General features: G+C 38.1%; 1 protein-coding gene across 14 annotated transcripts in view; it reads left to right on the top strand.

Annotated features, from left to right (window-relative positions):
• RBFOX2 (RNA binding fox-1 homolog 2) overlaps nucleotides 1–24,762 on the top strand; it is a 262,455-nt gene that overhangs the window by 225,971 nt on the left and 11,722 nt on the right. For 4 of the 14 annotated variants that reach the window (XM_060025568.1, XM_060025569.1, XM_060025578.1 and 1 more), the window contains 7 exons: nucleotides 7,225–7,317; nucleotides 10,115–10,175; nucleotides 13,476–13,529; nucleotides 13,651–13,745; nucleotides 14,841–14,983; nucleotides 18,732–18,771; nucleotides 23,997–24,028. In XM_060025568.1, coding sequence (XP_059881551.1) covers nucleotides 7,225–7,317; nucleotides 10,115–10,175; nucleotides 13,476–13,529; nucleotides 13,651–13,745; nucleotides 14,841–14,983; nucleotides 18,732–18,771; nucleotides 23,997–24,028 — 518 coding nt within the window. The remainder of the gene's footprint in view (nucleotides 1–7,224; nucleotides 7,318–10,114; nucleotides 10,176–13,475; nucleotides 13,530–13,650; nucleotides 13,746–14,840; nucleotides 14,984–18,731; nucleotides 18,772–23,996; nucleotides 24,029–24,762) is intronic. The other 10 variants (XM_060025570.1, XM_060025571.1, XM_060025574.1 and 7 more) reach the window with 6 other exon arrangements.

The raw sequence follows: 24,762 nt of genomic DNA, 5'->3' as shown, positions 1-24,762 counted from the left end.
ACAGAATTCAGAATTGCCTTGGACCTGCCTTCTAGAACTGATACAAAAACCTGTCTTCATCCTTTGCCCTTCTTAACTGCTACCTAAAGTTCTTAGCTGGAATGGGCTCATTAATAGAGATTTATTTTGGAGTCAAAACCTAGATGCGTCTTCTGGGATCCACCTGAGATAAATTAATGAGTACTTTTCTTTTTGTAAATTAAGTTTAGTTTCTCATTACTTTTGTGTCTGGGGTTGACTATAAAATTACAACATGTCTTGAAAGGAGCCAGAGAAAAGGAGACTTATATGGTCCTATTGGTTAGCTAAGAATTGCTCAGTCTTTTAACAGAGTGCTTTTCTGTACAGAAATTAGCTTTATTGAATTTTTTCTGAAGCAATAATGGAAAAACTGACAAGTTTTTAGAGATAAGTAATACTTACATGTAAAACAGTATTTAACCAAGTGACTGCAAAACAAAAAGCAACTCTTTATTACCATGTCTTATTTTTTATGAGATCGTTGGCCCCGGGTTTGAGAATATACCCCCTTAAAAACATAAGTGAACACTGTCTTGCTGCATGTCCATTCCTTCCCTGCCTGCTAGTAGTCTACCTTTCCACCTTGCCTGGAGAGTAGAATTTCTGTGTTCCAGAAAGTAGTTGTTTCTTTGTTGTTGACTATTTTCCTTTTTTCTTCTTTGACCTTCATATTCTGAATTTGGTTTTTATGAAATGAATTTATTTTGTTTACATGCATATACATACATACATATTTATTTAAATTATTTCATTTGATTTTTGAAAGTGTTCTTTTTACTCCCTACTCCTTTGTAAAAACATAAAGTCAGCTGTATTTAGTTTTCTGTGATTAACTGAAGCAAAGATAGACTATCCTTTTGAAAATGTTTAATTAAGATATGTGATGAAAAATGATACCCCTTCCAAAAAGTTAACTAATGTACTCATATAGAATCTAGAAAATGATTAAACAGATACGCATAGCATTATTGATTCTCCAAATTTCACCAGTCGTGACAAAGTAGTAATACAAACAATAAGAAGTTAGTGTATAGGGAGAGTGGCCATATATCCTGGTTTATCTAGGATAGTCCCAGTTATACTTGTTGTCTTAGCAATTAATAATGTCCCCTTTCTCCCTCAAAGTATCCTAGTTTGAACAATAAATTATATTGTCATTCTCCTTATAGATCCTTTGAGTAACAATTTTTAAAAAGCACCCTTTTAAAAACCATTATAAAAGGAAAACATGACGTTTAATGAGAAGTAAGGGGGGAAAGCATACATAGTTCATTAAATGGAATAGTCACAATATTCTCATGTATTTCCTTCCTTTTTTCTTTTTTTCTCACATATTCTCACATAGAATCTTAAACAGAGCACTAAACAGTGGTCACCTAGTTCAACAGCCAATACTCTTGACCTTGTACTGTCTGCTAGACGCTTTTAGTAACTGAGCACTTGTTTTCAAAAGTTTATTTCACTGTTGAAATTCAGACCTTCCACCATCCTGTTCACTATCACCCAGTCCCATGACATTTTGTTTGTGATAATTATCAAGCTTATTTTAAAAAGAAATACAAAGATTCTAACATTTATATTTTCCATAAAGTTTTGTCAACATACTTTGAATATACTTGTCACTTTTGAAGGGACGCGTTTTATAAATATTGAATGTATAGAAGCTCTTCTTCTTCACACAGTGTCAATTGTTAAGTCCTCTAAAGGACTGCAGAAGAGAGCACAGCAACAATTACTGAGATTTCTAGCAGATTTTTAGTTAATGTGTTTGCATTACTTCTCTCAGGTGGATTTCTGGAATGATGGGAATCTGGGTTTGGGTAAAGCTTATGTTTAGGCTGGAGTTAGGGAAGATAAAACCTCTATTCCCATTCCTCAGACACAAGAAATATGCTGTAATTTCTCTCCTATTTCCCTGGCTTTTGATTTTATGCAAAGGGAAATTATTTCTTTCCAAATATAGTCAAAAGACTGTCTTTGAAATTGCACTGAGTAGGCCTTTGTGATTTTCAGTAAAATTTGATGGGTAATGCTGAGGTGAAATGTTTTTCATTATACTTAAAACTGAATTAACAGTGCATGTATTTCCGAAAGTCTTAGTTTATTTTCTTTTGCTACCATTTTATGGGTTTTAGTTTTAGTTTTCTTTTATTTATTTTTTAATTCCTGTGTTCTGGCCATACCCAGGAGAACCTTCTGGTTTTGATTTCTCCCTTAAAAGTTACATGGTAAATTTTCTTTCTCATTCTTCTGAGATGGAAAAATTCAAAGATTATACAAATTTAAAAATATTTTTACAATGCTCATCCTGTTGCTTGTTATTTACTGCAGTCTGAGGCCAGACTAAAAAGGTGACAGTTATTCGGCTCCTGTGTGCCCTTGATGACAAATGGATGTCAAGGCAGATAATAAAATTTTTGTCACACTCTGTAGAAGTTTTAACCACGACCATGTACCTGATAAACACAGCATCCCTCAATTTCCAAAAGACAGCTAAGATAGCTGGTAAATTGTGAATGTAGCACTGGTGTATTTAAATTGCTAACATAGAAGAACTTTGGGAACTGAGAACTTCAGGTAAGAGTGTAAAGGTGTAGACCTTCCTTGCCCAGCGCAGCAGCCACGTTGGCCACTTGGAATGTGGCACATCTCTAAATTGAAACGTGCTTTAAGTGTAAGATAGACACCACTTTCAAAGACTTAGCTCAAAAGGAATATTAAACATCTCACTCATAATGGTTTCATAATGATGCCATGTTGAAATTATAATACGTCGTATATACTGGGTTAAATAAAATACATTATTGAAATTAATTTCACTTGTTTTTACTTTTTTAATGTAGCTAATAGAAAATTTGAAATTATGTATGTGGCTCATGCTGTATTTTTGGATATATTGGATAGTGCTGGTATAGACAAATGTTACAACATCATTTTTTTTAATTTAAAAATGAAAGTTTACTTTTTGTTTATCTTTTATCTTCTTACATACCTGAAATATGTACTGTTAAGGGTCTGACTTTGTAGCTATTCAGACTGTTATTATGTTTCCCTTTTTGATACCTTGTATGATCGTTTTGAAGCTCTTCTAAGGAAAATGTGTTAGGTTTAGACATAATTGTATTAAATTTTTTTCAAGGCAAGAGATCCAAATGACCAGAATTAATGTGAATTAGATTTCCAAGAATAAGGGAACATTAAACATAATTTCGTGGAAGAGAGTTTTCCTATTAGTAACTTTTTAAGTCTATGAATATCCTTGGCTCAATTTCTGGCACATTTTCAAAAGTGCTAAATTTTATTGAAGAAACAGTACATTAAAATTTTTTTCAAGCCTTATTTGAGTTAATATTCTTAAAACCAAGTTGTAAATGTGACAGATAAGCAAGCAAGAAGTTGAGTTGATGGAAAACCACCTGTTTGAAGTTTTAACTCAAGAGAAAAGTATTTAAGGACAGTACTCCAAAAATACTGGTTATGCTTCTCATCTTCCTAATCACAGGCCTCAATTCTGAGAGATATATACTCATTTCCTAGTGCTTCTGAGCAAATTATCACAAACTTGGTGGCTTAATACCACACAGATTTAATAGCTTACAGTTCTGGAGGTCAGAAGTCCAAAGTGGGTCTCACTAGGCTAAAATCAAAGTGTTGGAGGGCTGTGTTCCTTCAGGTGGCTCTAAGGGATGCTCCATTGCATGCCTTTTCCAGCTTCGGGAGGCAGCCCACATTCCTTGGCCTATAGCCCCCCTTCCATCTTCAGAGCCAGCAACAGCCAGCCCAGCCTTTCTCAGGCCGCTACACTCTCCAATTCTGACTCTCTTTCCCTCTTTCACTTCTAAGCACCTTTGCGATTACATTGGGCTCATCTGGATAATCCAGGATAATCTCCCTATCGCAAGATCATTAATTTAATCACATCTGCAAAATCCCTTTTGCCATGTAAGGTAACATATTCACAGGTTCTGGGGATTAGGACATGGACAACTTTGGGGGGGCTGTTATTCTGCCTGACACAAGGTCTATTTATCTTCGAAGGAAAGAAAGAAATCCTATTACCTCTGTGTTTCTTATCAGGAGTCCCAAAGTATCAACAAGGCCTTCTGCCTCCTCTTTACGCTAGTAAATATGCCTGCAAAGACTGCTTCATTTTGGGGCTTCCCTGGTGGCGCAGTGGCTGAGAGTCCGCCTGCCGATGCAGGGGACATGGGTTTGTGTCCTGGTCCAGGAGGATCCCACATGCCGCGGAGCAGCTGGGCCCGTGAGCCATGGCCGCTGAGCCTGCGTGTCCGGAGCCTGTGCTCCGCAGCGGGAGAGGCCACGGCAGTGAGAGGCCCACGTACCGCAAAAAAAAAACAAAAAAGATTGCTTCATTTTTATGTCTTTGATATCTTGATTAGCATTTTCTTTAGTTTATAAGCACCTTTCCTTATAAAACACTTTTAAAACATTTAAAAGTGAAATTTTGTTCCAGAATACTGAAGTTATATTGAAAAAATCTTACACAAGCAGACTTTAATGTTAAACTTCGTCATATGCTGACTGTAAGATGCTAGCACTTAATGATACCACACAGCCATTGTGTCACAGATGGTCCATCAACACATTACAGAAAGAAGGGTCATAGAACACATTTAGCAATTAGATTTGAAAGAGAAAATTAGAAGAATTGTAGGACTAATATAGTTTAGTAAATAGAATACTGAATTTTGGTTTCAAAGCTTAATTTCTAATTTTCTCACCATTAGCTGTAGGAAAAAGCTACATGGAAGGAAGAAGACCCTGTTGGTGCTCTGGGCCTTGTTGATGCTTGAATACTTAACCTCAGATTGGCTCAATGTCTTTACTTTCAAAAGGAAACGAACAGGTTTATCCTTTCTACCCCATGGGTGCATTTAAAAGACACACAAGTATGTGTGTATGTATGTGGGTGTGTGTAGTCATAATGCTAAAGTTAAAAACTTGTATATTAGCCTCTACATAATCTGCTGTCCAACCACTAGTTTATAATTTATTAATTTAACCCAGGGCATAAAATGTAGAAGGCTGTGACAGTCCGTTGAAATACAGCTTATAGAACTTACAAAATGTGATATAAAAACTCATCACTATCTGTAACCTTTATTTTATTTATTTATTTATTTATTTAGTGGTACGCGGGCCTCTCACTGTTGTGGCCTCTCCCATTGCGGAGCTTAGCGGCCATGGCTCACGGGCCTAGCCGCTCCGCGGCATGTGGGATCTTCCCGGACCGGGGCACGAACCCATGTCCCCTGCATCGGCAGGCGGACTCTCAACCACTGCACCACCAGGGAAACCCTGTAACCTTTTTTAAAAGGTTTAACTTTCCTATTGGAGGATTCTCCAGGATCGGATAGCTGGCTTCCTGTCTTCATCAGATGCTAGTGTAGATGACAAATGGAATAATTGATTAGTAACTTGCCCTTGTACACCTTGAGTTGTCAAAGTGGCTATAACATGTTGATATCAAAATTTGTTTCTGAAAATGTGTTCGCATTGATATTTTCAACACATGTACATTTTTAAAGAACATTTTGAATTAAAATTACCCATAGTATTCCGTCCTAAGCTACATATATTTTAAAAAATTTCTGTCAGCTTAGCATTTCACTTTCTAGATATCCACATTGAAGGTAGAGATAATCCATTGGAATCCTCCGTGGATTGCCACCCAGCCATGTAGTCATTTAAATGCTGAGAAATCAGATCCTTCAGAATGATGGAGTTGCTTTTATAAAATCTTATTGAGCAATGCACATTATTTACCATCTCAGTTAAAAATATGTTTTGTATACATAGGAGTACTCATGGTATTAATAAGCAGCAAAGCAGAACTTCAGTGAAAGTAAAGGTTCAGGTTATCCTACAATGGCATATTCAAAGAATGCTAGAGGGACAGTGAAGCTGTTGAGACATGAGGACTGTCTCAGAAAATTCTAAGAAGTTACCACTCTACAGATGTAAATAGCTTGAGAAAATTTTATAGTTGCAGAGTGGAAAGATAAGGACAGAGCACCTAGAATGAAACTGATACACTGCTTTGTCAAATAGTCCTATAGTATATAGTAAATCCTGCTGGTGTTGAAATTGATAGAATGATAATGACCCAGGCAGTCTTTTCAGATTTAATGTGAGCCAAGGAGTAGAGTGGGTTAACTCCCGGTCTCCTACTTTTTCTATTTAATAAATTAAAACTCCATGGTTGATTTGTTTGTTTTTCAGCGTCTACAATGGACAAATAAATTAATCCTAACTCAGAGTAGCAACTGTATTGCTGTTTTATGGTATTCGTTTCCTATTAAATAGTATGCAATTGATGTCACTAACATATATCTCATTCCTGTTGCCTTTTTGACTATTCCTTTTTCTCTCTGCATATAGAAAAAACTAATACATTTAGTAGCAGATGTAGGCTTCAACAAAATTTAGGCAAATTTGGGTAAGCAATTTCCTGAAATTCAGCTGAACATATTTTTACTCTTGAGTGTCAGTCTGGTTGTTTAAAATTCGCATTGAAGAAAAGTCATAATTGACCACTGCTTAGTGGTATTTTCGTTTGCTTAGACAAACATGAGTGCTCTCCTCTTCCACACCCAGTACCCACAGAATCAAGCATGAACACTGTATCTTAAATTATACCGTTCCCAGAGAAGTTGATGGTGCTATAAGCAACAGGCAAAGTGGGGCTAAAACGCTTAGACCGCCTCAAAAACTCATTATACAAGGTTTGCACCTAAATATCAGTTCCATGTAGAAGTTACTGGGGAATAATAGATTGAATTATTTTTAGTATTATATAAAAGGATGTGTATGTTAGCAGCACGAAATAAGAAAGGTAGGATTTTTTAAAATGTTCAGATTCTCAGTTGAATAGTTTGACCCGAGTAACTCTATACCTTAATTTTGGTCTGGCCTCACATGCTTTATGTTTTATTTTATTATTGTTTTTATTGTTGTTAATTACATTATTATTATCACTACTACTACAGTTCTTTATTCTTTTATTGGATTTAATTTCCCTTTACAAAATATGCATGGACCAAAAATGTGACTTTGGGAGAGTATTGCCGAGTTGTTGCTGATGTCAGTTTCATACTGTGATATTTTTTTTCTATTTACCAAGAGATCAGTATTTCAATATAACGATGTGCATGTTTTCCCCCCTTCTCCCGCTGCATGCAGGGATTCGGGTTCGTAACTTTCGAGAATAGTGCTGATGCAGACAGGGCCAGGGAGAAATTACACGGCACCGTGGTAGAGGGCCGTAAAATCGAGGTGCATGTCTTCAATAATTCAATTTCTGGTTTATATTTTTATTTCTCTTTTTATGTATTGCCTCACTTATTTCACATTTGGAACCCTGTCTTGTTTGTGTTTTTGTGTCTCTGTGTCCTTTACCTTCTTGCACTAAAACGCGTAAAAGTAACACTTCTATCCTTCTCCCCCCTCCCATTTTTTGGTTGTTTTGGGGTTTTAATTTTGATTTACCTGTGTGCGAATGTATGTGTATTTGTTTTTCATTTACTTTTTTCCTCCAAAATGTTCATCCTTCTACTCTCTTGATTTTTTTCCTTTGCTTCAGTTTGCGAGACTCTGAATTCCTCTAATCAGGCCAAAATAAAACTAACTTTTAAAATGTCTACAAACTACCCAATTTAGAAATGTGTCCTATGATGAATCAAGGGGCCAGCCAGTATCCTCTCTCTCTCGGGAGGCCAGTTCGCCTCCACATGCGTGTGACAAGTAAGGAACAGAAGATCACAGAGGTTGGGGGCGGGGAGGAAAGAATCCAAAACTAATGTGTTTTTCAAATATATTTACTATCTAGAATTTCAACAGTTACTGGAGGGTAGGGTGGCTGCCTGTGGAATGTGCTAGTACTGTGAGTGAGTCGGCCACCTGGTGCTCACCAGCCCTTTTCATAACGCAGTGAAGGTTAACTGGCTCCTTTCCCCTTTCCCAGTTTTTAAAAGTATGAAATATAAAAGCCACCATCTTGAGTAAGATGTCTGCATATTTTGCTTTTTTTTTCCCCTCCCTTTCCAATGGTTTAGCATTTAGGGCCCTTCACTTGACTCACTCTTTCCATGGTAACTATACACAATGCTGGCGATGGTGCCCGTTGGCGGTAAGTGAAACAAAAGCACTAGAGAAGAAGCTTTTTTAAAATGTAATTACAAACAAATAAGAAAGAAAAAGTCCATCTGCCATCTCACATTAACACTACAAAATGTGATTTGACTTGCTCCTCTTCCTTTTCCTTTCCCCCTTTTATTTTCAATGCTGTTGAGTAATGCCGCCTGGACTTTGGATGTACACATTGTTTTGTAGCAGTCTGAGCTGTTTGAGTACTGACGTCATGGTGATTTTTTCCCCTTGCACATCTTACTCAGAGTTACTGAACTCCAGTTTGGCTGGTTTTATTAATGCACTTCCTGCCCCCACTTCCTTTCCTCCTTTTCCTCTTTCCCAGACCTCTGTTTGTAGCTATGACTGTTCCTTCTTTGCCCTTGACAGCTCTCTCTCCTGCCCGTGACAGCCTTCCTGACTTTCTCTCTTCTCTTCCCCGCTTTTTTGTTCTCCTTACCCAAGCTGTCTTCCTACCCTTTGCCCTAGTCCTTCCCCACCCCTTCTCTGTTCTGTGCAGCTATTGGTCTCTTTTGCTGACTGGTGGTTTCTGATTGGTTCTGGCCATTTTTCCTTTAAGTGCTTGGGTGCTTTCTGCTCTAGCAGCTAGTGGAAGCTCTTGCCCCATTCTAATCCTTGTCTGTGAGAGCCTCGCTCTTCACTTTCTCCTGTCTTTCCAAAATTGATTGTTTTTTTCTTTCTTTTATTTGTGTGTGTGTGTTTTTTAACTGCATGCTCTCAGTCTCATCATTGTTGTATCCCATTCTTTCTTTTAAATGTGAAATGTTGATATGATTTGGTGGGTCAAACTAGAGTAAATGGAGTTTCCAGCTCTTTTCCTCACATAGGAAGATCATCACTATACAAGTCCTGAAAGACATATTATTAAAACATTTTTGGTTCCAATTCTACCTAAAATTGATGTGGTTTTTTTTTTTTGATAACAGATTTATCACTATTCAAATTTACCATAATATAAATTCCCAGAGCGAAATAAGACATATTATATTTTGTATGTTTTATAATTCTTTTAAAAACTGGTCTGTTTTTATATACCTGACAACATAGTATATAACCAGGTTCTATGGTAAGGCTTTACCCTCCTTGCAAGAGCTTTGACGCTGGTTCTGACACTGGGCTGCAGTATCCTGGCTTCTAAGCTCCATTCATCTTTTCTTCATCAGCACCATCTTTGTAGTGTCTACTTATCTTACCACTGAGAATGCTTTAATTATGCCGTTCTGTAATGAGGGTAGAGAGTACCATAAAACAAAAGAAACATAAGCTTTATTTTTTGAATTCTTTTAAGTGCCTGATTTAAGGCCTCTTGAAAACTTTCTTCTTAAATGAATAGGCCACATAATCTAGAAAATTCAAAATGGTCCTGAAGTCTGTCAGCATGGGAATCTCGGTTCCTATATTTGTTTACTGACCTCAAACAGTAAAATCTCATACAAGCATATAAAAAAAGCTGAACATCAGAACAGGTAACCTCCACAGATTTTTTTTCCTATCTTCCTATAAATTTATTTCCTGACCAACGTAGCAAGCCTCTGTTTTGTTAATGAACTTCAAAGTTCACGTGCACACAGAGCTGTTTCCAATTACTTTTTTCCATATTTTCTCAATGCAGAGACTTCTCTGTTTAAAAGATCTCCAAAGAACTTGCAGGTGTACTTTTTCTTTGGAGGCCTGGATGGTAAAGTTGTCCTAGTTTTCCATTTGGAGACCAAGAAACTGCATTTTACTCTTGTTAGCCTCATTTAATGAACACTTTAATTAAAATACTATTATTAATATTTTATATTGTTATATTAATTATTTAAATCAATTGTCTCTGAAATTTACATTTTAAACTGAATACTTTGTTATTGAATGAGCACCTCCATATTCCCTAATGTGGTTTACTTCCTCCCTGCCCCTTCTTTCTACTTTGTATCTGTAGGTGAATAATGCTACAGCACGTGTAATGACCAATAAGAAGATGGTCACACCATATGCAAATGGTAAGAGGTTACAAGTCATCTTCGGAAAGATGTCATTTATTCTCACAAACATCAAAGACTTTTTCTTGATTTCAGTCTTCAGTTTGTTTTGTGTACGTTGAAGTATTTTCTTTACCTAGGAGAGTTAATTTTTATAAATTACTTTTTTTTTAAGTTTTTTTAGTTATTAAGGTGTTATAGTCTCAGTAAAGTTCATTTTATACAGTGCGAACACATCATTTGAGGTTACCTATTAACCCAAGTTAGGCCCCCCGTGGGCACCCTCTTTTTGTAGCTGCTGTAGTTCTTTGTAATATGTTAGGCTTGTCCAGGATACCCCTGGATCTTACTTATCTGAACATAATAATTGGAATAATTCTTGACCCCTTGTTCTCCTTTTAAAGGAATGGTCTAGAGGCAGCAGCCACGGGGTGTGTGTGTTGGGCAGGGGTACGCGCGCATATTTTCTATTCCGTGGCTACCTGTTATACAGTGAGTTTTATAAATGTTTCTCATGAAGAAGGAATTTTTCTGTGAATATTTTGTCTAACAAAAACAGAACTTTTGCTTCAGTTGTCAAATTTAATCTAGACTCATACTCCCTAAGTGAGGTAGGATATAGTTTTAATCTGTTGTACAACAGTGGTTTTGCAAGCTGTGTTCTACAGGACCATCTTGGGGGGAAAAAGAAACTGAATGGACTGGGTCTTGAGGCCTACAGCTCCACTTTGGTGGACCTCATTCTCTGTTGTATATTTTAGAGTTGTGCATAAGATTTTATCTAGAATAAAAAGGGGAGTTTCTCCCCTTTTATTGCTTTATAAAAGTTTGAACCTACTGCTAGAGTATGACAGTATGTGCTGGTAGTATCTTAAATCAAGTAGAAGTGTATTAGTGTTGAGTATATCCCAGGAGGTCTTCAATAAATATGTGTAGCCCAGCTTTTCAAATAGATTATAGAAATCAGCATAATTTGCATTTATCAGCATAATTTGCATTTTCCTTACTCACTTTACTAGTGGTATATCTTGGGATACCACCACCTTCCACTTTACCTTTTGTTTTCTTCTTTTCACTGCTATCACAGAAACAGAAGTTTCTGCAATTTTGATAAAAATCCAATTTAAACTAAATCAGAAGGAGAGTATGTCAGATTTCCTTTCGATCCAGCGAGAATGGTGGAGCAGAACGAGCTGCTGACTAGAATTGAGAAGACAGAAATTCTCCTTCTAGATTTGACTCTTCATTTTCCTCTGTGACAGTGGGCCAATTTCCTAACCTATCTGATTCTGTTGTCACCTCTGTCGAGTAGCAGTCACAGAATTTTAGCACCACAAGGCTCTTCTTTAGAAGTCATTAAAATCCAACCCTCCTAGCTTATTATCTAGGAAATGAAGCCCAGGGAAGTGTAGTCCTTACTCATTGTCCCAGAGGTGGTACCTATCTTACCGCTCTCTTTGGGTTTTGTGAAAGTCAAATGACATAAACACATATAATACAATGTAAAAATACATTTGTAAAGTGTACAAAACTAAACGTATTCAAGATATTGTTGACAGTGTACCTTTATATACCATTATTATGATGTGCATCCATTGTATGCATTTAAAGGGAGTGCTTAAGTAATAGTGCCATTGATAGGAAAGGAAAAGTTCATTTTTTAATATTATTCTAAATCACTATTCAAGCCTACTGGAGCCAGACTTTAGAAACATGCAGCTCCCGTGTTAGAGATTCTGAAAAGAGTGTGCTAGGTGCCTTCTGGTGAATTCTCAGCATTTTAGTTCATGTTGGCTTTGAGTCACTTGATTTGTCTAGTTGAAGAACATTTGTGCTTTTGCAACTCCAGTAGGATTTGAATCCAGATTTTGAAATTTTTATGCAGCATAATGAACAGGCATGTCTATAAGCACATAAAATAATGAATGGGAGATTGGATTGATTCCGAATGAATGGATTTTCTCTTGAATAATGTCTTTGCTTATAGCCATTGAAATCTGTTAATTGGCCTTTTCTTCTTTCCATTCACATATTTATAGAGTAGCAGTGGCACAATGTTACAATGTTATAAAAGAATTAAACCAAAGAGCCAATCTTTCAGAAAAATAAAATGGCATATTTATGTATAAAATTCAACAAATATTTATTGATTAAAGTTTTCACATGGAATTCTACTCTAACTATCAGTGGATAATAGTGCATTTTTCTTTTTTTTTTACTACTTGCCATATTCCTATAAATCTAAAAAAGGGAATGTAGAAATGAAATTGATATCAAACCTAATGTTGTTTGGAAATACTTAAAATTTATAAATGTTTAAGTTAATGTTCAGCAGCGGTCTTGTATCCATTAGCTTAAAGGTCTGATTAACATAAATATGCTTATTGCAAATTAAAATCTCAGAAGACATGCATCAAAGTTGGGAATGTACCTTGAATTTTATCATTGCATGTCTCTCCTTGGTGCCTTGGTTAACTCCAGTGAAATCCCAGTGGGAAATCCCAATGAAGGAAGATTTCCATTTACCCAGAATACCATTAGCATGGTATAAATGAACATGGAATTCAGAGGTCCAGGTCAAATTTGAATTCAGTCAAAGGATACCCTTATCAAACAATTAGAGTAGTAAACAGTGTTAAGATGATATAGAAGACAGCGCATCACAGTATGATAGAGAATGATATATATTCTGCCTTTTTCCTTCTTCTAAACAAAGATTAGGTCATTAAGCCGTTCTATGAGAGACCGTATACCAAATCCCAGGATTTATTTATATTTCTTTTTCCTTCTCTCATTCCCTCTCCATCTTCTTACCTCCCACTTTTTTTCTCACGTCTCTTTACCCCCACCACTCCCCTGCCAAATCTTCATTATCCTTTCACCGTGCTAGTCCTGCTTAAAGATGATCAGGTCCAGAAATGTCATCACCCTCTCATGTAAACCCCCACTGGCTTTCTAAAGAGAAGCTGGTACCAGGCAAAAATGAACCCAGAGGTGTCTGAAGCCAACTTGCACATCACTCCTTTTCCTTAATATTCCTCATATAGTTTTTTGTTTGCTTGTTTGCTTGTTTGTTTGTTTGTTTGCGGTACGCGGGCCTCTCACTGTTGTGGCCTCTCCCGTTGCGGAGCACAGGCTCCGGACGCACAGGCTCAGCGGCCATGGCTTACGGGCCCAGCCGCTCCGTGGCATGTGAGATCTTCCCAGACTGGGGCACGAACCTGTGTCCCCTGCATCGGCAGGCGGACTCTCAACCACTGCGCCACCAGGGAAGCTCCTTCATATAGTTTTAAATGTTTACTGTCCTCTCTTCCATTTCAGGTTGGAAATTAAGCCCAGTAGTTGGAGCTGTATATGGGCCCGAGTTGTATGCAGGTAGTATTTAAGTTAATTTTTCCATTTGTGTTATTTATATGTATTTTAAAAATCTATTGTTTTTCAGTTTCCTATTCCTTTGTAATCTTTTTGCACTTTTTCATTTCTTAAATGCACTCAGCATCCAGCTTTCAAGCAGATGTGTCCCTAGGCAATGACGCGGCAGTGCCCCTGTCAGGAAGAGGGGGCATCAACACTTACATTCCTTTAATCAGTAAGTAGCCTATGTTGACCTGGCATGGCTTTTGACTGTTGTGAGTAAACAGTGATGTGTTGGTCTTTTTTTCCCCCAAATATAATACATAACTGAAAAGGAGGCATTCACGAGAAAGATAAATACTATCACAGTGCCCTGTCCTGCTTATTAGCCTGTGCTAGATAGAATCTTTTTGACCAAATGTTAAGATGGCCAAAAAGCATAAATAGTTGGAAAAGTTAGAAGGGGGTGAGGACATGTAAAGAAAATTTTAGTCTGCACTTTGTAATGAAGAAAACAAAAGAAGTAATTATTTGTGGAATGTGTTGTACATGTTATCTGCAAGTCAGCTTTGGGCCCTTGAGTCGAATATCCCTCAAAAGCCCCTCCAGTATTATTGCTTATTCTCAGCTCTGTTGATATCTCTAAAGTCATTTTGACCTGAGCCATTTAGCCATTTAGCAAGAGATATAATTAAACAGAGTTCAGTGGACATGGAATCAGTGTCTCTGTGTGCTTTCTAGAGGACAGCACACTTAAAATAAGCCCTTAGAAAATGTCTGCCTCTTTAAAGGATTACAAGGCTGCAGGGGAGAGGTAGTTTCCCTCTCACCTCACATTTCTGAATTGAAATATTTTAGATAAAGAATAAGGTTGACTAATGAAATGTCTGAAGACTACTGTGTGCCTTGGAGTGTGGCAGCATGTCAAAACACAAAAGAATATTCTTATGAAGAATAATTATTATATGCAGGTAATAACGTTTGGAAACAAGGTTAATAATTAGCCAGTGAAAGAGTTTATATCAATCAATTTAAACTGCCCATAGAAATTAAAAGTCTCGTCTCCATTATGGCAGTAGTGCTCAGAGCTTCCTGACCCGTTTCTCCTCGGCTTGCATTGTAAGGCTGAAATTGGGAAGAAACAAAGAAAACTCACTCAAGATTTGTGATGAATGAGGCATGGAGTCAATTAGTTTGGGCATATTGTATATTTCCATTTCTTTTTGAGAAAAGATGTAATGTCGAGGTGTCTTTCCTGTAATTGGTGCAAAGCAAGCTGTGATTGTACACGTGCTGTTGAATGCAAGTTGGCATTTCTGTCGTATTTTGGGTCTCCCTTTAGTTCCTGGCTTCCCTTACCCAACTGCAGCCACCACGGCGGCCGCTTTCAGAGGAGCCCACCTGAGGGGCAGGGGGCGGACAGTATACGGTGCAGTCCGAGCGGTACCTCCAACAGCCATTCCCGCCTATCCAGGGTAAGCAGTAGATTCCAAAATAAGCAACCGCACAAAAACAGAAAACCATGGCCCTCGTATAACTTCTGGGATGTTGCCGTGCCACATAGTAGAGATTCTGTGAATATTTGCAAATTAACGGATTAGATGGAAAGAACCGTACCATTGTCAGAATGTAACAAAATATCAATTCATTATATAAATCTTCATTTTGGCCACCTTAAGCCCTCACAGTAGTGGCTTAAGACAGTAGCCAGAGCTGTCTTGTGTTCACTAGCAGTGTGTTGGCATGGAGTTCACTCAGCATCGCACGAATTTGGATTAACACTCCTGCAGAGAACCAAACTAGAAGCTCAAGATTGTAGTGCAAGACTGCATCTGCTGGATTCACGCCCCTCACCACCACCCTTATTGGGGCTGAGGCTCTCACATGTGCCCTCCCTTGTGGTTTCACCGCCTGGGTGGTGAGCAGCAGAGCTACTTACCCACAATGGATTTGCTTTCTTTGTAGGAAATGGATTAAAAGAGGTTAATTCAAAGATGAACCAAGTCCAATTGAATCAAGGGAGAAAGGGAGAAGTAGGAAGAATTAAACTACAGTTGGCTTCCGAATGATAATAAAACAACTAATGGAGCTGAGCATCCTTCACCCTTTGATTTTTGTATGGAGGGTGTCTCATGCAGTGGAATGATTCCATAGCAACAAATAAATCCTTTGTTATTGAATGGGGGAGAAGGAGTGAAGATGGCAGGTTTTGTTTTCAGTTGTTTTTCAGTGTCAACCTAAAATGTATATTTTTGTAAAGAGTGGACTTTTATAAGTTAGTTGTATCAGGACTTTCTTTCTTCAAAGATGTGACGTTTGTGTTCTTCATCTTTTCTCTGCCTGTGACGGGTTTTTTTTCCATATTCTTAATGAAGAATAAACAGTGGCAGAGGAGCCTATTCATTGCTACATAGTTAAAATGTAAAGGGAAAGAGCCTCCTTTGTAGGTCCTTTTCTGACAGCAAAATTGACTGTGAGGTGTACTAATTTAGCATTCATTCATAGACCAAAGGGACATGCCATTTGGGGTCCTCAATTACACAGAATTAAAGCATTTTTATCAGACAAGACAAATATGCATGTTGAAATGGGCAGGCTTCAGAAGCCACTGGAAGGGAACGACTTTAGAAATAAACTTGTTTGCAGTTTATAGATGTTTAAATCCCATGCATTCCATCATCTCCATCTTCTGCCATTACTTACTTTTAATTTTATCCTTTTTTTCCTCTCAACTTGACCTTTGACCTTCAACCTCTGACATCTCCTTTTAAAGAAGTAAATAAAGATGCAGTATTGTTTCATCAAGAAATAGTCAAGTAAAACATAAAACTGAACCTTGGAAGTTCTACACACTAGGAAAATTGTTTTATGAAGCATCTTCCATTTCAATCCAAGAGATTTTACCATCATGTTTGCAAAGAGATACTGCTCACCAGAAACATGGGACTTCTTTATTTTGTAATATTCCTGAGTTACTTTATAAAGTGGTTGAATTCATTCCTATTCAATATAGGTCATTTCAGTATATTGGCCAAACTTGAGAACCCGTTCTCTACCAAGTCTGTGTCAGGTATATATTTGCTCAAAGATATTTTATCTTTATGTCTAATCACATCAATTTCTGTGCATTACATTGAACACTAATTTCCCATGTTTTCTTTTTTATTAACTAAACCACCTGTTTACATGGAAGATGGCAAGGAATAAGTCCAGTATTTTATGAGGAATGGCCTAAAATTGCTTTTCAGCTTAGTAAACTAATTTTATCATTAATCATTGTGTTCTAGCCTCCTTGTGGCATTTGATATAGGGAATATTGGAATTCTTCTAGAATTTGGGTGAATATTCCCAGTGAGTGATACAGCTTAGCATAAAACGTATTCCTTTTTAATGCCACCACTCTTCTCTATAGAAGAAATATTTTTCAGTCATTGCCTATATCCCCTTACTGAAATAGTTGAAGGCTAATTAATCACCACTTGGCATCAGTGCTTTGCATTTTATCAGCCTTCGCATTATGAACAAGTCTCTTTTTTACTAAAATGCAATTGAGAGACAGATTACTGTCTAATATCATACTTTAACTGCAGTTGGAGACTGTGAAAATGGACAGAATTCAGCTACCTGAACCTCACGGATGAGTTTAATTTGCCTGTTGTATAATACAAGGGCACAGCATAATAGGGGCATTGCAAAGTGTGATCATACTATCCAGTAAATACAACAAAATGTCACTGGGAGTAGAATTCAGAAACTTTCCAACTACATATAAAAAATAAGTTATTTTCATATTCAAGTTAAAAATATAATTTGATAACCTCACTTGCTAGTTTGTTTATTGTAACAGAGAAGGTAGTGGTGAAAATTTCCAGCTTGTTTAGGTGAATAAATGATAAATAGATCTTCTAATTTTACATAACCAAATCTTGATTTAACGAATATGAATAAGGAAGTCGTCTTTTTTCTCTACTGCTATTCCATATCTTTTGGTCCCAAAATAATGTTTTGGGGAAGTTATATGCACAAAATACCTCAAAAAGTTTGAAATCTATATTTTAATTATAATAGTTTAGTGTTGCTTAGGATTAAAAAAAGAGTCATGTATTTTGTTTGTTCAATACAAATTCATTTTCTAAACAGAGAGTAAACACTTCTATTCCTAATCAGCTACCTTCTCAATTTTATTCATTTAAATAAAACAGGTCATGCCCAGAACCTCAGTTATCAGTTGAATTTTTCAGAATTCCATGAATATTCTTATGGTCAAAAAAGAACCCTTAAAGTCTTCCAATTACTCCTCCCACTCTGGATTATATTGTTACTATCTGGGATCCCCACTGCACCTTTCAATTCTTGGACCTTGGACCAATCACCTTAACCTTTAGCTCATTACCTCTGCTTGTGAAAGCAATGCATTGTGGGTATTTTTGGTTGTGTTTTGTTTTTTTTTTTTTAATTACATTTCTCTGTTTACTTTGGTCAGAATTGATTGACTTGTTTTTCTGAGGTGTTGCATTGGTTCTTAAAATGCTGAATAATAATACTTTGCATGCTTGTGTGATCAGCCAAATCTTATCGCATGTCTAATGTGCAGGGTAAAAAAGCAGGTGATGTATGGATATCAGGAAAAAATTACATGTTGCTATGAAACTGAGAACACAATACTAAACATAATTTTGAAACATACTTTGCATACAGGTCCTGCCCTAGTGGAATTCTTTGGGTTCTTTTTCATGTTAACCCCTCTCTACACAACCCCTGCCCACCCCCCACCCCCCCCTCACACACACACACATACACATACACATACACACACCCCTTTTGGAGCTCTTTAAAGAAAAACTTCCTCTTAGGACAAACTTATTTTTTAAAAAATACTCCAGATATGAAAAGTTGGTGTTTCCAATCCAGCAGATTTTCGATAGCTGTATTAGGCCCTCTGGGAATACACTTTATTTTTTTCATCCTACTTTAATTACCAGATTGGCAGGCGGTTCCTTCCAGGGTTTCCTTCCTCCCCTGCCATGCCTGTCCCGGAGCTGCTGAGAGAGCTTGTGCCCCTGTGCTCCTCCTGGCTGACTGACCCCGGCCCCAAGCCCAGGGTCCGTATTCATACATCACCTGCCCGTGTAGAGCGCATGTGCATGCTGCCGTCCTCAATAACCGGAATGTGTTTCTGTTCTTTTGTTTTTTTGTTTTTGTTTTTGTGTGGATTTTCTGCAGTGTGGTTTACCAGGACGGATTTTACGGTGCTGACCTCTATGTAAGTACACACACCGGGGCCTTCTCGACCCCATCCCCTGACGAGCCAGCCTTTTTTTTCTGTTTCTTTGGTTTGGTTTGGTTTTTTTTTTCTTTTTTTAATATAATTTAATTTTTATTTTCATTTTCCTTGTGGATATATATATATATATATTTATATATTTAAGAATGCAAGCATGCTTCTCTGCCACTGCGCTTGCCCCTGGGTGCAAAAACTAAGCCTTTGGGTTTCCTGATCATTGCTAGAGTCAGTCTACTGGACATATTCTTTTCCCTTCCCTACACCCACATATGTTCTGTGTATCACAAATATACTTGCGAGATGATCAGCAGGTTTAAAGTCTTTTCTTACTGTCGTCTCATGTGCATACATAAATAACAGGACTAGCTTAGCCTGAAACCAACTCTTTCCCTTTTCTGCTTTTCTTCTCATTTCACATCCCTCTTTAGATCATTAGAGCTTTGATTTATGTAGATGGCAGGAAGCTTTCTGAAATGTGTCTTTTCCTGTTTCACATACTTGGAGAGAGCATTGTCTTGTGAAAGTGAAATAAGGAACTGATGCCAGTGAAGGGTGGGTAGGAATAAGAGAAAACCACATACTCAGTGCATAAGGCTTTTCTGTATCAGAAGGTCCACAGCCGGGGGGGCTTTTTTCTTAACAGCCATCTAGAGGGAAACAAGGGGCATCATTAGCAACCTAGACTCTTTTACAAACATTTGACCATTGTACAAGATTTGTTGATTCGACCAGCCATGCTAACATCTTTATTACCATCCATTATTTAAACAGTCTAGCTATAGCTCAAGTTCCATGATTGGTGGTCACATATTATTTAAAATACGGACAAAGTGATCTAACTGACAAAAAGAGTCAAGTTTTTGAGTTTTGCAAGTCTTTTATTAGGACCTCTCTCCAAAGATCTTTTTCTGAATGCAAGCTTGGTCTAACCACCCACATTGTTAAGACACAATTTCCTGAGAAAAACTTGTCAGCATGAAATGATTCCTTGGGCATAGGGTAGAATTGTCTGGAAATGCCTTCTCCACCCTAACCTCCCCAGAGTCAATAAGGGTACCTTTTTAATGAACTGTTTCCACAGTCTGCCAGAGATTCTCAGCAATCTGAAAACGTTAATGAACTTTCAGAATGCACTTGGAGGCCCTCTGTGTTGCAGGAACTAGAGAAAGGATAGAGCAGCCCTCTGAGATTCGGTGGGTGAGTTGTACACACCTGGCCTGTTTAGAGCAGGCCTTCAAAGAACGCTTTAATTTTTTTTTTTTTTTTTTTCCGGTACGTGGGCCTCTCACTGTTGTGGCCTCTCCCGCTGCGGAGCGCAGGCTCCGGATGCGCAGGCTCAGCGGCCATGGCTCACGGGCCCAGCCTCTCCGCTGCACGTGGGATCTTCCTGGACCGGGGCACGAACCCGTGTCCCCTGCATCGGCAGGCGGACTCTCAACCACTGCGCCACCAGGGAAGCCCCAAAGTACACTTTAATTTAACACATGCTTGAAGGAACCTTAGCCATGATTTGGTCCAGCGCTCTCACTTTGTAGATATGTTTCTTAGAGAGATTGTGACTTACCCAGATTACCTAAATTATTTGTTTAGCCAAACATAAAACCCAAATAATCCATATTTCATTAACTCTCTTAGTACTTTAATTAAAATCCACAACTTTCCTCCAGTGGTTTTCAAGAAGTAATGAAAGATCTTTTTTTCTTGTGCTCACCGTGAAACCTGAGGGTTGGGAAACTATATCCTGCTTTTACACCAAAGTGCACTTTTCTAAATATACGTATTTATATATGCTCTTAGCGTGTACATTCTCCCATATACATTAGTATCCATAGTCTCATGACACTCATCTTTATGTTATTTAAGTTGTTTTCTTGAAATCTGGTCTATTAGAGTACACTTCCACTTGAATTATTTCTGAGGTCAGGTTTTTTTCTCAAATATCTTCCTTATTTGGGTATTTCTTAAGTGTGGCCTACTTCTACCTTATTAAGTCAACCAACCAAATATTTGTTTACAGTTCTCTCACTTCCTTAGTTTACAGTATATGATTTTATTAAGAGAGAGATGGTTTTTCTGTAGTCGTTGAGAAAATACTCTTGAATCTTACCGACTGGATCACCTTATCAAGCTGAACAGAAGTAGTTCAGTGACCTTGCCGAAACATTTTTTTGACCAGTGGCCCCTTGTTGATGAAAAGACTGAATAGTAATGGTATTTTTAGTTCTTGTCTTAAAGCAGTTACTTGGAGGAAAAAGTAGTGCTGAAATAATACCCGAACTCAAGAATGAAAAACAAGAATACGTGAGGAGGGAACTGTTGAGTGAGGCCTAGTGTCATTTTTAATACCGCTTTTAAAACTTCATATTCCATGTTCCACAAACAAACAACAAAAACCTCTATCATTTTACCTTGAGTTTGTTTCTCTTTCTCTCTGTACATTTTCCCTTATGTGGAAATCTATCAATATGCATTTAGTTCTCGTTTCCTCAGAAAAGAAAGAGAGGAGGGTTTATCTAGTATAAAAAGTGCCCTGAACCCAAGCTTGAAGAGACAACATGAGGGAAAAGAGTTTAAGTTACTGGTTTTATTTAAGTTATATTAATTTAGGCTATTAACCGTGAAGGTTGTTTGTTTTGTTTTGATTATCTCTTTCCCTGTTCTGCTCTTAGGCCGTAATCCCTGCTAGCCATTTTCTTCCTCGCTGTGTCTTTTGTGACACATTCCTCTCAGGAGAACTGATCTAGCAATTGTGCCCATGATTTGTAAAGAGATTCGCCTTGCTGACTTGGGAGTGTAGCAGATAGATTATGTGTCTGCCCGCCCCGTCTTTTTTTCATCAGTAGAAAAGACATCATTCACCCTAATTCACTTTTTTAATGGGATAACAAACTGCTCCTAATTCTCATCCTGTGAAAAGCATGCTTGCATCCAAAGGAAAGAAAAGGCTGGTGGGCCCCTTAGCGGGCTTTTTTGTATGATTGTTTTCCTTCCACAGCTGTGTTTTTTGAACTGCTCTTCCTGTGTTCTGTTATAGAATAGTCTTACAGGAACCAATCATTAGCGCTAAAATACCTCAGGTAGGAGTGCCAGTGTGACCTGCCAATCAATCAGATTGTGGATTGCAGTGAAAAAATTGAATTATACTAACCATTCCAGCTCCACGTTAGAGATGGGAACAGAGGCTTTTTTGGACAAGCAAGACTTGTGAGCGTGTGATCTAAGCCCTGCTACCTCAGCAGTGCACCCAGTCGAGTTCCTTACAAGAGGGCACGTCCTCCAAAATTCAGTGCTCCTGTCCCCTTGCCACACATCCGCCCCAGGTGTGTTATACGCACTGTCCCGTCACTGCCACCTCTTTTAGTTTGTCAATCACATTTATCCATGGTGTTTAAACTGGTCTTCTATATTTGGAGAGCTTAGAAATTTGGGACATTTTCTCACTACTGTGAAAGAAATGAGAAAAGGGAGAAGGTAGAATCCATCTAAACAGGACTCTGAATCTCGAATTGGACCCTGTCGTGAAATCATAGTAGTAATTGGGCTGTGCTGCTACGTAAGTTTGAAGTTGTCTTAAAAATCTAGACTTAAAATTGAAACATGTATTTCCCTTGCCCTCTTTTCCTTTCACCTTAAAACTAGATTAGTGAGTGCATTTGGATAAGGATGCACTGTTAGATTTGCTGAGAGCTGGGTGCTAGGAAAAAGGAAACAATAGACAGCTTTTCACAATTCAGTTAGTTTATTTATGTGGCTACCCAGCAAGCTGTGGGAAATGAACTGATTCGGGGAGGCGTGGAATAGTAGTGTTCGACAAGGTTAGTTAATTAAACATCATCTCTCATCCATCATAAAAGTAGTAAGTGGAAGATACCAAGTTGGTCATAAAAATTTCTTTCCTTAACCCCAATTTTAATAAGATAAATTTAAAAGATTTTCCTTAAAAATTTTTCCTATCTACTCTTCCAAGTAGATAGGTCTCTCAATCAAAAGCAGTAACAATATTATCATTATTATGAGTTTTGTATTCACATCTGCGTTACTCACATTTAATGAAAGGTGCCATATTGCCACGGAAGAACTCTGTTCTCCTAACGAGCCCTCCTCATACAAGTTCAGTCTAGAGCAGTGCATCTCAGCCGGAAAGGGGAGGAGGGGAGGGGAAGGAGGGAGTTAGAATCGTGTAGAGACAAAGTGATTCCCAGAGGCACAGCCTTAGACCCAAGCTAGCTGGACTGGATCTCTGCTCTGCTGTAGTGATTTGAAGCATCACACCTGCCATTCTCCCCGCCCACCCCCCCCACCCCCCACTCCTCTTGCTCTATAAATCTATACATCACATGTAGGGAACAAGCTTTCATTTTGTCTGCTGGTCTTGAAGTACACATTCTTCTCCTCAGTGTCACATTAATGTCATTGTCTTCCAGGTAGAAAGAAGGTGTCTTGACATCACATGCTCACCAAAGTCCTGTTTTATTGTAAATCCTAAAACAAAAAAGTAATAATAAAATTAATGGCCAGGTGAAAATCAAGACAAGGGAGGATTAAACTTGGATAGGCAGGGAAAGGTCAGGTGTAAGAGGGAGGATACGTAGAACCCTTCCATTTTGTTCTAGTTAAAACACAGCTACAGAGCTGTGCAGAAGAATCATGTGGTCAGCGTGGCAATGCTGTAAAGTTCACTAGACAATAAAATTGGTTCAGAGTGGAGTAGAAAATCCCTAGGAGGTGACATTGGGTAATGCAAAAGTGAGACTTTAACAACAACAAAAGGATCTTAAAGGTAACAGCATTTTCCTTTGAAAAAGCTGGAAGTTGAAGGCAGGGATGTGTTACGGATATGAGAAAGGATAGCACACAGGAAATACTTTGGAAGAGCACTGGATCAGAATGTATGGGTGTTGACAGAGGGCAAGCATACAGGTGAGCACTGCGGGTCAGAACTGAATCAGGAAGGTTGAATTGGGGAGTGATACAGCATTGGGCTGTCCCAGTTGGGAGCGCTAGGAATCATTCAGAATGAATTACAAAGGAATAAGAAAGTAATTATTTTTAAAGGGGCTTGTGGATATTTGGACCAGGCTTAGCCGTGCCAAATTTATCCAGCTGTCAGGTTCCAAAAAGCTGTCCGTGTGTGCCCTCTGACATTAGGGTGTGCTGTGGCCATGCTAATCCCCATTTTTTGTTTTATTTCAAATCACACACAGATAGAATCTGCAAACTGCTTCAGATCAAACAGGTCTGATTGTGTGTAAATACATATGTCCTTTTTAATTTTTATTATTAATGGTTGCTTCAGTTTTGCATCGGTGCATGGTTAAAAGCAATACACATCAGCTATCTCATGACTTCATATCTCCAAATGAATTATTTCTCCTCTTTTTTTGTTTGTTTGTTTGTGCAGTCAGCTGAAGAAATGTTAACATCTCACTCTAAATCTCTCAGTGGAGTCTCTGTTCCCTTCTCTGATATAACAGATGGGTTACTGCTTGTTATAATTATTAACATTGTGGTGTGGGCCAGGGCTAGGGTGGGCGAGATTGACTCTTCTTTGGGCTGGGGAGGGGCCAGTCGTTAGGGTCTGGAATGTTAACTCAAGTGGTGACTGACTGTTTCCGTAATACCAGGTCGTTGTGGCTGCACGCTCTAGTAATTGAGGCTGTGTACTTCACCGAGCTTGTGGTAGAGCCTAGGGCAAACCGCTGTCCCAAGAGAATGCTGGGATAGATAGAGTTAGCCAATCTGAGTCTGAACGTGGTGATTTTGCTGGTTGTTCTAGCTCCAGATGTTGGCATGCTTAGTTCTTAATGTGATTAATAAATGTGGCGCCATACCCCTCCCCACGCCTGAACCCTGTCTCTCCTACCCCTCCCCCACCCTTGTTCTTTTTGAAAAACTTAAGAAACAGCAATGAAACCCTTGGTGTTTCAAACTGCACTTTGTTCTCATGTTCCATAAACAACTTCAGATTTG

This window comes from Delphinus delphis, chromosome 11 (genome assembly GCF_949987515.2).
Source record: "Delphinus delphis chromosome 11, mDelDel1.2, whole genome shotgun sequence".
NCBI classification, from domain to species: domain Eukaryota; kingdom Metazoa; phylum Chordata; class Mammalia; order Artiodactyla; family Delphinidae; genus Delphinus; species Delphinus delphis.
Note: the sequence above shows the minus strand (reverse complement) of the source record. Positions and strands in the feature narration are given on the sequence as shown.